Below are 14,100 nucleotides of genomic sequence, written 5' to 3' on the forward strand. Positions count from 1 at the left end.
AACAAAATGACAAAGAACTAATGGAATGTGATGACTGGACTCTGTGTTCTCATGATAACTGTCATTCCAGAGAGGCTCTTGTGAGAACTGTAACTCCATCAGTAATGGCCACAGAATGGTTAGTCCTGTTGAACATTGCCATTTTGTTGTTTTTAATCCAATGATGCTGTAGTGGCATCTCTTGTAACATTTAACAAGCTCTCTGTTTATACATAATGTTTTGTGTATTTTAGAATGTTATGTCATGCTTTCCATTCAGCTTTTTCAAAATAAGGCTTTTTCAAATTGCCTGAAAAACCACCTCATGTGACAGTAAAAAATGTTTTTTAGTAATAAAAAGGTTTTTGTTTTTTTTTTTGGAAATACATGTGTTTCCATTAACCGTATTTTCAGTTTGCTACTTCAGTTTGTGTATTTTGGAGGGTGTTGGAAACCCACCCAATGTCTCAATCTGCTTGCTCACGGGGTGGGTAAGGTTTAAACCTTGCTTGTGTACAGTGCTGGGATGCATGTTGTGAACTGATGCTGTGTACATAAAGTGAACTGAACTGAATTATTTCCTTGTTTTCACAAGGATGGATAAGGTAACAATTCCCAGGGAGGGTCCACTACTCCTAGGGTACATTGGTCTTTATATTATTTGATAGTGTATATTACAACCCCAAACTAATTTTGAAGTTCACCCTAACCCTAGCTCCTATCCCTAATCAGGACTACTGTACCCTAGGACTAGTGGACCGTAGGACTAGGACTAGTAGACCCTAGGACTAGTGGGAAGTTCCCCAATTCCCAAGGCTATAGCATGATCATCTGGTTGCTCTATTCAAAAAGAAAAAAGTCACAGTGGCAACCAGGCTCACATAACAGTTAATTTAGCACTATCTGTTTGACAAAGATTTGTGCTTTTACAAAGCAAACCATGCAGACATACTTTTCCAGGGTTTAGAGTTCTCTATTCAGTGAACGTTTTCTCAGTGATGCACCATTTCTGGGAAAGTGACTGATTACGAGCAACTGGACTGAAGACAAGAAAAGAAAAATTACCTACTTCATTTATCTGATTAGTTAAAAACTGAAAGTGTAGAAAAGCCTGAGTTCACAGAGTGCAGAAAAACAGCACAAGCATAGTAATTAAAGTACAAATGTGTTTGCTCAAATGAAATCATAAAAAATAATGCCATTCAGGTGGTTTAAATATTTCTCAGCTGCCTTGACCAGCAGTTGTGACGGCTGAATGTTTGCCTCCTGAGCTGGTCTCAATAAACACACAAAACCAGCATCTGGGGTGAATCACACACTACAAATTGTATATGAAAGAGGAGAGGATGCAAGGGCAATGGTATCGTCACACCTTTCTTCACGTGCATGCATGAGGGTGTTTGCTGCAGCCTTGGGGTGACCTCAAGGATTATAGTTAGTAATTGTTTTCCAGCTTGGACAACCTGCAACTGGATAACAATGCAACTCCCTCATTACATCTTACCCAGCAATCAATCACCCTATAACAAGAGCACACACACACACACACACACACACACACTTCTGCATTGCTGATACACTAACACGACCACTGTTGCCTTCAACGGATCGTATTGTAAATTAATCTTAAGCACAGCAAAGTGTCTGCTGTTACACGTTTGTGCTTTCTGACATGAGTATTCATAGCTCAGTCTGTGTGTTCTTGTGTGTTTCCACAGCTTTGAGCAGACTTCAGCACTTCACTGAATGTGTCGTGATTTACCACAATAACAGAACATCTCCGTTCTCTCTTCATGTGTCTACCCTGTCCTTCCATTTATGAAAATGTTTGCCCTTGGCTTGTAAAAACTCTCTTTCTGACAGGAAGAGATCATGCCTGGCAGCCAGAGAGAGTCTCAATGGCAAACTGACAAACACACATATCGGCAGTCATCCAGAATCAGACGCAATAAAGGACACACTTCAGAACTTTGCATTTATTATAACATCGTTATCACTTTTTTTTCAGTGACTAAAGAACTGGTTGGCACATTCAATGAAATACATAAATAAATGCCATTTACCATTTACAGTTAAGCATATCTAGTTAGTATTGTGTTTGTTTCATTGAGTAAACAGCATAATGATGGATAAAATATTAAACAATGTTTTCTGTGGAGTTTTATTTTGCACAACAGACACCAAAATATAGCCACCAACCTCACGCGAAATATTCCCTTAAATCAACCCTATAATTCTCAACCAGCCTCTTTTACTTAATGTGAAGGACTCTTACTATAATTCTTCAGATTATTATTATTATTTATTTATTTTTATTTTTTTGCTCAGTCTTTGCAAAATGTTTCACACACAAATGTTTGAGCCAAACCACACAAATGTTTGAGCCAAACCACACAAATGTTTGAACCAAACCACACAAAAGCAATCAAATGGATTTTTTTTTTTTTCTGTTTTGCAACAACTGTCACCCAAGGTTGAGTGGGTGTGGCTTATTTCACTGAATCTACTGTAGCTGACAAATCAATCACTCTGTTAAAATCAAAATCATCACCCATTTTTGTTTCTGAAATTTTCCACCATTTTGAATTATTTGAAAAGTTTTTTTTTTTTTTACTTCTCATACAATTTTTGCTCAATCTTCATAAAAATCAGTACATACAATGCTTGAATCAAGCCACACTGGGCCAAAGTGACACATGAACTGATCCACCTGCACTGTCCTTCTGATAGGATCATTGTTAATCCTGTCCATCCTAATCGGTTCCAAGGAAAATGACAGCATTTTTAGCTCTGCCTCCTGTCTTGACCACTCTAAGTTGTACAAAGTGGCAGCTCCTGAAAAATTTCAAGGTGGGGGAATTTTTTTGATAACACCGGTCAACACGATTATTCTTTTTTCTTTCATGGAGATTTCAATGGATTCTGGGTAATTTGGGGGCACTGAATCCGAATTACGTTTTTGAGATATAAAAAAATTATTTCTCGTATCAAGCACTGAAGCAAAACCTGCAGTCTCGCTCACATCTTCTGCGCCATAAACGATACTGTAGCTCTTGTTCACATGTGGTGAACCTGGTTTAAAAACTATGCCTTTGAAGCTGCTTTGGTGCATGATTAGTGGCATCAAGCTCATGCGTGAATAAGCAACCTTTGCATAATCCATCAATACGGAACATGCAGATTGCAAAATAAATGTGATGTGATAGAGGAAATCTGAGCTCAGATGACCCAAAATCAGTTCTCAAAGTCTATGTAAGATTTTTTTTTCTTTTTTTTTTGACCAGTGTAATGATCAAGGTGACCCATTCAATATGTACATTATGGAAGACAATCATATCCATTTGTTGTTAGCTGATTAAGTCATACAGCAATACTTCCACTAGATAGCAGCACACAAGATTAGATTTCCTCTCTAGCTACATAATTTACATCTGGAAAGCTACGGAAGAAAGCTGCATCCAGGAACCTTCATGAGCAAAATATTAATCAAAATCATAATCAAGATGATGTGACCCTACAATAAATTTACCCATTCATTAGCCACATTAATCATTAGAGCTAAAATGAAATCGCCAAAGATCTTTAGGGTACTTAGGGTACTATTTCACTGACCTGTGACATGTAGAGATTACATACTGCAATAATATGCTATTATTATGTGAAAGGAAGCTAGACTTAAATACGCTAGACTTGAGGCACAGAAAAAAAGCATTTTAAATAACTAGTGTGGTCAAGAGATTAAAAAAAATAATGTAATTAATTACAATGTCTGATTAATTTAATTAATCACATTTAATTGCATGTATGATTATTCTATCACCCCTCAAATCACAAAACACATACAGAGACTCTCAAACAACAAAACAATGAAAAAACCCCAGAAATCTCAGAAAAAATTACAGAAATATTATATTGCATAAAAAAATAAACTGCAGTAAATGGACTGCATTTATTTTACACTTTTCTATGTGAATCAGAAGCTCATAGGGCTTTACAATGATGCCTCACATGTACACACACACGCACTTGTCAGGGTGCTATATGCAAGGTGCTCATAAGGGGAGCAACTGGGGATTAAGGACCATACGCATGGTCCTTAGTGACTTTCCAGCCTGATGGGAGTTTGAACCAAAGATCCTATGAGCTCAAGCACACCGCTGATCCACTGGACCATCACCTCTCAATAATTTATCATCTTTGCACCAATGTGGAATCATGAACATAATGAGCATTATTTAATGCTGTATTTTGAAAACATTTTTCCCACATAATTAAGGTGGTGTGTGTGTGTGTGTGTATTTAATATTCTGAGGTAAAATTACAGGATCTGGTTTATTTTAGTTACGTATGTCTGAGAGGTGTTAAACAAGCTGTAACATAAATTCATCTTAAATCAGGAGAACATCTGTGAAAACACTCATAGAATTGTGGGACTGCAGAGATGACATGTAAATGTGTCTTTTTTTTTCAATATGATAATTATTAAATATACAATATTTAATCATTTTGTGTGGTTTGCGTGGTGGACACTCACCAATGGCAGATACCCAGTAGAGTGAAAAAAAACAAAAAAAAAAACCCCGACATCACTGTCCTGCTATCTACTTGACATAAAGTAACGTGCTGTGTTCAGGAAGCTGGAAAAGACCAGACATTTTTTTTTTAAAGTCCCTGCTTCCGGAAAAAAAGTGTGGCCATGAAATTATCCCGGAGACAAATGTGGATCAACTATTGATTCTATCAGAACTCGGTTGAAATCACCGGACATTTCTGTTGATGTGTGGAGCTGCTAACTTAACTAATTCAACATAGGATGTGTATAAGGCATTATTCCCCGAGCTGGAGGACAGAATTTCCAAGCGTCTGAGGGTTTGACCACAGCATTAATGCCTGTCAACATGTAATGATGTGATTGATGTAAACACATAAAGTGCTGAGAGAGATGGGTGGTTCAATTTTCAACCTGACTGAAATAGCATGAGAATGCGCAGGACCTGACTGGACAATGACATTTAGAGGCAGATCAAATGGTCTGGAACACTCATAAGCACTGGAACAGTGTTAGGCTAAGATAGAGAAAAAAAATCCCTCCTTTTCCCATTTTCTGTCCATATCGCCCTTATGAAGCTTTCCCTTTTACTCTTGCAAGATATCTTTGACAAACTATCCCTCACACTTTTCTCCACCCACTCCATCCTGCCAACACATTCTTCTTCACCTCCCTCCCACACTCTCCATTACTTTAAACAGTCATCCCCAGATATTTAAAATCATCCACCTTCACCACCTCTACTCCTTGCAATCTCAGTATTCTACTATGTTCGATATCATTTATATGTATTTAGTCTTGCATCTGCTCATTTTCATTCCCTTTCTCTCCAGAGCATACTTTCACCCCTCTATGCTCGTCTCATCCAGCTCTCTACTCTCACTACAGTTTACAATATCATCTGCAAACATCACACTCCACTGAGACTCTTGTCTAATCTTGTCCTCCAACCTGTGCATTACCACTGCAAACATAGAAGAGTCCGGAGCTGATCCTTGATGTAATCCCACCTCCACCTTGAACTCATCTGTCATTTGTACTGTACGTCACTCCACTGTCACACTTTCCTTGTACATATCCTGCATCACCCTCACATACTTGTCTGCCACTCCAGACTTCCTCATATAATATGACACCTTTCCTCTTGGCACTCTGTCATAAGGTTTCTTTAAATCCACAAATACACAACACAAACTCCTTCTCGTCTCCTCAATCCATCAACCCTCAAAGCAACCATTGCATCTATAGCTCAGCATGAAAAGTGTGAGTCACAGATCTTCACCTGTTTTCTCAACTTCCATTGCTCTTTCTCACATCAGACTGTAGCTGATCAACTTTATGCCCCTTAGTCACCCTTATTATTAAAAATCAGTACCAATATAGTTCTCCTCCACTCCTCAGGCATCGTCTCACTTCCCAGATTTTATTAAACATTCTGGTTAAATACTACACTGCCATTTCTCTGAAATCTCACTGCTTCCACTGGTATGTCATCTGTACAACTGTCTTTCCACTCTTCACCCTCTTCATCCACTGTACATCCAGATTCACTCTCTCAACATCATTCAACATTCTAATTATGTTCTTGAATAAAATTTAGGAACAAAAAAAACTTTGTGTTTGCTTTGTGAAAAAGAAATGTTCCCAAACTTCAAAATGGATGTTCTTTTGACCCACTGAAAAGGCCACATAAAAAAACAAACCTGAAAATGTGTGAAAAATCTTCCCATAGTAATTTTTGTACAAGTAAGTAATACTTGAAATTTGGTATTCTCTGTCAAAGTCGCAAAAAGACATTTAGCCTGGAAACGTTAACATTCCATGCCGTGAACTCAAGAAGAAAAACCTCACGTGTATGGGTTACAGGTACAAGGTTCTCACTATTATTGCCCTGTCACCTAAAGCAAGGTCATTTTCACTGTGGCACATGAGTGAGCATTGTGAAACAAAGGCAGCATGCTCAACCTTCACATTAGAAATGAACTGCTAGAGTGCACACGACTCATTTACAGTGCTCACACTTAGCCCATGAGCAAACCGCCGTCTGTGCGATGTCCCACAGGCATGAAAATTCAGTAAGGTATATCTATATATTATATTCCAATTCTAAGGTGGAACTATGCTAGTATACTAAGGTATATTTAAATATCTAAAAAGGACGAGTAAAATAGAAGAGTAGAAAAGAGTAGAGTAGAGCCACTTAGGTGCCTGGTCTTGAGAACCAGGCATGTCGAGGACAAACGTACCTGTGTGGCTCCTGTGTGCGTGGGTGAGGGAGGCCAGACAGAGGGACAGCAGGAGACTCCACACACCTACTCCACAAATACAAGGACCTCGTTCCCGCATTCTGCCAGATCAAAACAGAACGACACAGCATTAGAAAACACAACGTGTGCGCACACATGAGCACAAGGTTTAGGATAAGCTGCGTATTGTGTGACAGGTGGCCAGCCACTCTGCTTTAAACAGCTTTTCAAAATAACTGTAAAATATCTAGACACCTACGACTTTCAGGATATTACACAGACAACACTTCTCCGCTGTGCCAAAGGCAGTGTTATTTACACAGGCGAGATTATTATGTACTGCAAACACCAAGAGAGATGACAACAGTGAGAAGACGTGAGAGAAACAGGATGAAGGACAGAAGGAGGTTATCACTGCTACCAAATTCACTGTTTCATTTTATACATCAGGAGCAGAAATGAGCTCAGTTGTGTTTGTACATCATCATTGAATAAGTGCTGTGCACAGAATACCTGTCAGCATCCAAAAAAGACAGCATCTGTGAACTGAAGAGGATTATAATTATCCAAAAAGCAGTCACAAGCTTTGACTGGCAACACATGTTGAAGGAATAAGATACTCATTAGACTGCATTTGTTACAAATCCAGATCCCCAAAAACCAAACACGTGTTCTCATCCCTGAAAAACAAAGCAATAACAAAACAAAAAAACCCTAACAAAAAAATAATTAATAAGCAAGCGCAATCTGAGATTTCTGATGTCCACCAAGGGCTGCTGAGGACTCAGAATAAAAGATATGTGATTCACATCGTGACCTGGACTTTACCTGGATCCACAATACAATGCAGTAATTGCATACAGATCCAGCATGGTCCGACTGATCAAGATGTTGCAATCTGATATGTAATTCACAAGCTGATACACATAGTGTCTTTTTAATCTTGGTTTTACATTGTGATGTCGCATCCGTGAAGTAGTCTTGATGTAATCCTTAAAAGCCTACAAAGGGAAATCCTGATCCAGAATCTGGATCCAGATCCAGAGCACTTGCAAAGTTTAATGGAGTTTTGCAAGACCTAACACCAATGTGTGGTGAAAATGTGTTAAGTAGTTTTGAAATAATCCTCAAAATCTGACAAAGTGAAGTGTACAAATTGAAATCCATATCCAAAATCTGGATCTGGATCACCTCAATCATTCAGTGGAGTCTTCCATGGCCTAATATCTATTTTTGGTGCAAATTAGGTGAGAATCCATGAAGTAGCGTTTAGGTAATCCTTAAAAGTCTACAAAGGGAAATCCTGATCCAGAATCTGGTGTTGTGGCTGGTGTGCCTGGCTGGCTTTTGTGTGTCTTCTGTTTCTGTCTTTTGGTTTTCCTCCCAGGTGGTGCGCATTTGGGACTGAGTGGCTGTGTAGCTGAGTTTATCAGGACCTCACCCTGATCACCTGAGGCTGATCACGTGCAGCTCGTCAGGACTCACAGCTGTGGTGCATCTACACGGATTGGAACATGGTGGCATTTAAGTCTGGAGTGCACAGTGTGTGTTTGCCAGAGACTCGACCTTGTGACCAGACGGGTGAGATCGTCGTCTCTAGAGCCATCTCCCATCAGTGGATGCAGAGAACGTCCAGGTTTGATGCATGGTCTGTGAAAGAGGAGGGGGTGAGGTCTCACGCTCGTCAGCACACTTCCTGAGGTACGTTTGGTTTTGTGACTAACATTTATACAGTCAGTAAATGTGGTGTCCCTCACACCTTATTATATTGAGCTGTATGTTAGTCGTTTAAATCAGCTTCCACTGCAGTGGAGTTTTGTGAACAGGGTGTTCTATGCCTGCAGGGTGGGAAGCTGATTTGCAATTAAGCCAGGAAGTGTTTGCTGTTTGTACACCTTTGAGTGGTCTCTCTGTGTGTTGAGTGTGGACTCACATAATGATTTCTTCTTTCACAGACTCGGTTTGTCGCGGCCACCTGGGGGGTGTCGGCGGGGTCCTTGGGTCCGAACAGTTTTCTGGCTCCGGACCGTTAGCGCTGCTGGGAGCGCACCGCAATCCACCACGCCAGACCGCGCACTCTTTTGTTGTTTTCGTATCACTTCACTGTTATGTTTATTAAACTCTGTTATCCTTTGTACCGTGCTCTGCTTATTTCATACTGGGTCCTTCAAACGCTGGTCGGTTCTCCGGGCTGTGTCCGACACATAACATCTGGATCCAGATACAGAGCACTTGCAAAGTTTAATGGAGTTTTGCAAGGCCAATGTGTGGTGAAAATGCACCCAAGTAGTTTTGAAGTAATCCTCAAAATCTGACAAAGTGAAGCGTACAAATTGAAATCCTTATCCAAAATCTGGATCTGGATCACATCCAACATTCAGTGGAGTCTTCCATGGCCTAATATCTATCTGTGGTGCCAATTAGGTGAGAATCCGTGAAGTGGTTTTGATGTAATCCTTAAAAGCCTATATAAAGTGAAATCTTGATCATGAATCCAGATCTGGATCCAGATCACCTCCAAAATTCAATGGAGTCTTCCATGGTCTAATATCTGTGGTGCCAATTAGGTGAGAATCTGTGAAGGAGTTTTAATGTAATCCTTCAAAGTCTATATAAAGTGAAAAAGTGAAAGAGTCTTGTCTGGCCTAATATCTATATGTGGGGAAAGTTTTGTCAAAATCTATGCATTAGTTTTGACTTAATCCTGCTAACAGACAGACAGACAAACAAATAAATACTGATGATTTTATTACATCCTTGGCGGACGTAATAATAAAAAGGTGTAGATAACAATTATTTACAATCAGATATAAAAAAAAAAATAAACCAAAACAAAGACAGAATCTGTTGAACTTCTGCTTGTCAGTTAAGACTCATCAAGTCAAGTTGGCACATCCATCATAGCGTGGATCTGCTTGGGTCCTAGATAGTAACCACAGAGATAAACAACCATCCCCACTGTTCAAAAGTAACCATGTTTCTGCTGCAGCCACATGAATCATGGGTGACCCCTTGCCCTTCTGCAACCAATGGGGTACTCAACAGTGAGCTACCAGCATGCTGGATCTTGCACAGAGGAACACACAACATGACCAAAATGCATTATCCCTTCACAGAAGAAGGTCACATGTTCAGCTTACAAATACTTTTATTTCTGGGTGACGCTGAGAACTGTTTGAAGAGCCCCTGTATAATTCTGAGTTAAGTAAATGTTCTTAAAGATGTAATCTTTTTTGCCTGTCTCTTTTGTATGTGTGTGTGTGTGTTTTGAAGCATTTTGCACTGTGAGTACAGTCAAGCTCGTGTACATGTGTTTTTGTGAGTCAATAAAAGATTCAACATTACAGAATGTGAATACAAATGAAGTCTGGATTGAAAGAAAAGAATGACATGCAGCATTTTAGAAATAATGAACGTTCAGGAGTGCAACAGTAAGAACACTTTCATTTGTTGATAAATAGAATATTCCATCTTTCAATGAATGAAAATAGTCTTACCATTGCACGAATGGAAAACATCTATTATTTGTTTCATATGACACCGAAATATATCTGCATCATCTTGTTTATATTATTGATAATTCTGGTGTTTTTCCTTGGAGTAGGAATGCGGGAGGCAGCACTTCACTCCAGCCAGCAGGTAGCTGCTAACACTCCGCTGATCAGAACAAGAGCCTAAACAGGCTTAGCGGTGGATATGTAAAACAGGAAAAAAAAGAGACAAGAACTTGCCAGTTTTTCACGAAGCAGCACTTCACCCAATGGCGGCTGCTGGTCTGCTGGTCTGCTGGGGAAGCTCACTGTCGGCTTACATTATAAAATTTATCAATTTATTTATATGTAAATTCAAATATGTAAAATGGTCATACCAGTCCCTAGCTGCACAAGCATTTCACAATTTCTATCTCTATTACACACAGTATTTTATGATGGCACAATTACCATCAATTGTGGAGAGCTGCAGAGGTGTTCCTTTGTCTCGCTCGATCAGCGAATCGGTCGTGACGCGCGAAGCCTCCGCACAGCTTTCCATGACAAAATCTCTTGTTAAAAGTGAAATCTGCCGGAAAATGGCTGATGTCCAGCTCTTGTGATAACCAGAGAAACTGGGACGGTCCCGGCTCCACACAGCCATCCGTTTAGAAATGATGTGGTGTTTTCTGCCTCGCGATGGCGGCTCGGAGCGTGGTGTGCTGTGCACCATTGTGGGGCGTCCTTAAAGGTGTAGTAACAGTCCTTATTCTCTGTGAAGCTCGTAAAATTTTCACCGAAAGCCAGATAAATTTTTCGAATGGTTTCCAGCTGCTTGTCTCTAACAGTTTCTGAAAAAATTCTGATGGAAAAAAAGCCCAAATCATTCCGCCATTTCTTGACAATGAAAATCCGACGAGGGGGCTGGACCACTCCTCCCACAAGGCGTGCTCACAGGCGAATGATGCAACCGACAGACGTGGAAAAACTCACGTATGCGCACGAAGGTTCAAGCTTGGCTGACGTAAAAACATATGAATCAAATCCATATAGTTTTTGAAAAAAATAAAAAGGTCCAATACTTTTCTGACAGACCTCGTATATTCAAGTTTCATTCAATATATATTCAAGTTTCCATTCAATATATTCGAGGTTCATTCAATATATTCAAGTTTCCATTCAATATATATTTACTTTCATTCAGTATATTCAAACTTCCTTTCAATATATTCAGGTTTCCATTCAATATATCCAAGCTTTAATTCAATATATTTAGGTTATTTGAGGTTCATTCAATATATTTTTCATTCAATGTATATTCAAGGTTCATTAAATATATTCAAGTTTCATTCAATATATATTCAAGTTTCCATTCAATATATGTTTAGTTTTATTCAATATGTTCAACTTTCCATTCAATACATTCAAGGTTTCCAATGTCCATATTCTCATATTTTCCTGTTTGGCACACACACACACACACACACACGTATATATATATATATATATATATATATATATATATTTCTTATTGTTACATGGGGAACAAGGTACCAGTAGATTCAGTAGAGTCTCAGAAATCCAACAAAACCAAGCATTCATGATATGCACACTCTTAAGGCTATGAAATTGGGCTATTAGTAAAAAAGTAGAAAAGGGGGTATTCACAATAATAGTAGTGTGGCATTCAGTCAGTGAGTTCGTCAATTTTGTGGAACAAACAGGTGTGAATCAGGTGTCTCCTATTTAAGGATGAAGCCAGCACCTGTTGAACATGCTTTTCTCTTTGAAAGCCTGAGGAAAATGGGATGTTCAAGACATTGTTCAGAAGAACAGCGTAATTTCATTAAAAAGTTGATTGGAGTGGGGAAAACCTATACGCAGGTGCAAAAAATTATAGCCTGTTCATCTACAATGATCTCCAGTGCTTTAAAATTGACAAAAAAACAGAGACGCGTGGAAGAAAACAGAAAGCAACCATCGACATGAATAGAAGAATAACCAGAATGGCAAAGGCTCACCCATTGATCAGCTCCAGGATGATCATAGACAGTCTGGAGTTACCTGTAAGTGCTGTGACAGTTACAAGATGCCTGTGTGAAGCTAATTTATTTGCAAGAATCCCCCACAAAGTCCCTCTGTTAAATAAAAGACATGTGCAGAAGAGGTTACACTTTGCCAAAGAACACATCAACTGGCCTAAAGAGAAATGGAGGAATATTTTATGGACTGATGAGAGTAAAATTATTCTTTTTGGGTCCAAGGGCTGCAGACAGTTTGTGAGACGACCCCAAACTCTGAATTCAAGCCACAGTTCACAGTGAAGACAGTGAAGTATGGCAATGCACGCATCATGATATGGGCATGTTTCTCCTACTATGGTGTTGGGCCTATATATCGCATGCCAGGTATCATGGATCAGTTTGGATATGTCAAAATACTTGAAGACGTCATGTTGCCTTATGCTGAAGAGGAAATGCCCTTGAAATGGGTGTTTCAACAAGACAATGACCCCAAGCACACTAGTAAATGAGCAAAATCTTGGTTCCAAACCAAGAAAATTAATGCCTCATAGATGTGAAGAAATCATGAAAAACTGTGGTTATACAACTAAATACTAGTTTAGTGATTCACAGGATTGCTAAAAAAAAAAGCAGTTTGAACATAACAGTTCCAAGCCAACAAAATTAATGTTTTGGAGTGGCCTGCCCAATCCCTGGACCTAAATCCAATTGAGAACTTGTGAGGTGACGTCAAAAAAGCTGTTTCTAAAGCAAAACTAAGAAATGTGAATGAATTGTGGAATGTTGTTAAAGAATCTTGGTGTGGAATAACAGCTGAAAGGTGCCACAAGTTGGTTGACTCCATGCCTCGTAGATGTGAAGAAATCATGAAAAACTGTGGTTATACAACTAAATACTAGCTTAGTAATTCACAGGATTGCTAAAAAAAGCAGTTTGAACATAATAGTTTTGAGTTTGTAGCATCAACAGCAGATGCTACTATTATTGTGAACACCCCCCTTTCTACTTTTTTACTAATAGCCCAATTTCATAGCCTTAAGAGTGTGTATATCATGAATGCTTGGTCTTGTTGGATTTGTGAGAATCTACTGAATCTACTGGTACCTTGTTTCCCATGTAACAATAAGAAATATACTCAAAACCTGGATTAATCTTTTTAGTCACATAGCACTACTATTATTCTGAACACTAATATATATATATATATATAAATCAATATTATTAGACTTTTTCTGCATTACCATCTGGCAGAAGCATGTAATCATTCTTCCCAATGCACAGTTTTTAGTTCAGTCTTTCCATTTTGATGTTTTAACCCTTTATCTTTTACACCACATGATCAATGTAACCTCCTCGTCTGACGTCTCCTAACAAACTAATTATCTGTCTCCTGCAGAGGTGTCAAGTAACGAAGTACAAATACTTCGTTACTGTACTTAAGTACACTTTTTAGGTATCTATACTTTACTCCATTACTTATTTTTCTGCCTACTTCTGACTTCTACTTATTACATTTTCACACAAGTATCTGTACTTTCTATTCCTTACATTTTTAAAACAAACAGCCTCGTTACTCTTGGCTTCAGCGCCGGTGGATGTGCGCTGAGGCCTCAGCGCACATCCACCTGAAGCCCGAGGCGTCAGCGCAGTTCCACCGGCGTGGCTTTACCGAGGTGCCAGCGCGGATTTATCTGACCATGGGTCCGAAGAAGGCACTGACGGCGGAGGAGGGAGACGATATCAAGAAGTCCCTGGACTTTTTGTCTGAGGAAATCTCTGTTGTTAAAATGCAGCAGAAATCCATTATGGAGCTGGTGGAAGAAGTGAAGGCT

At 39.2% G+C, this 14,100-nt stretch overlaps 1 protein-coding gene across 1 annotated transcript in view; it reads right to left on the reverse strand.

The window, feature by feature from the left end:
* The window catches only part of LOC117512412 (chemokine-like protein TAFA-2), a 340,328-nt gene that overhangs the window by 130,344 nt on the left and 195,884 nt on the right, over positions 1 to 14,100 (reverse strand). Inside the window, exon 2 of the mRNA XM_034172464.1 lies at positions 6,775 to 6,875. Within this exon, the coding sequence (XP_034028355.1) occupies positions 6,775 to 6,874 (100 nt within the window). The 5' untranslated portion in view covers position 6,875. The remainder of the gene's footprint in view (positions 1 to 6,774; positions 6,876 to 14,100) is intronic.

Source organism: Thalassophryne amazonica, chromosome 6 (assembly GCF_902500255.1).
Source record: "Thalassophryne amazonica chromosome 6, fThaAma1.1, whole genome shotgun sequence".
Lineage (NCBI taxonomy): Eukaryota > Metazoa > Chordata > Actinopteri > Batrachoidiformes > Batrachoididae > Thalassophryne > Thalassophryne amazonica.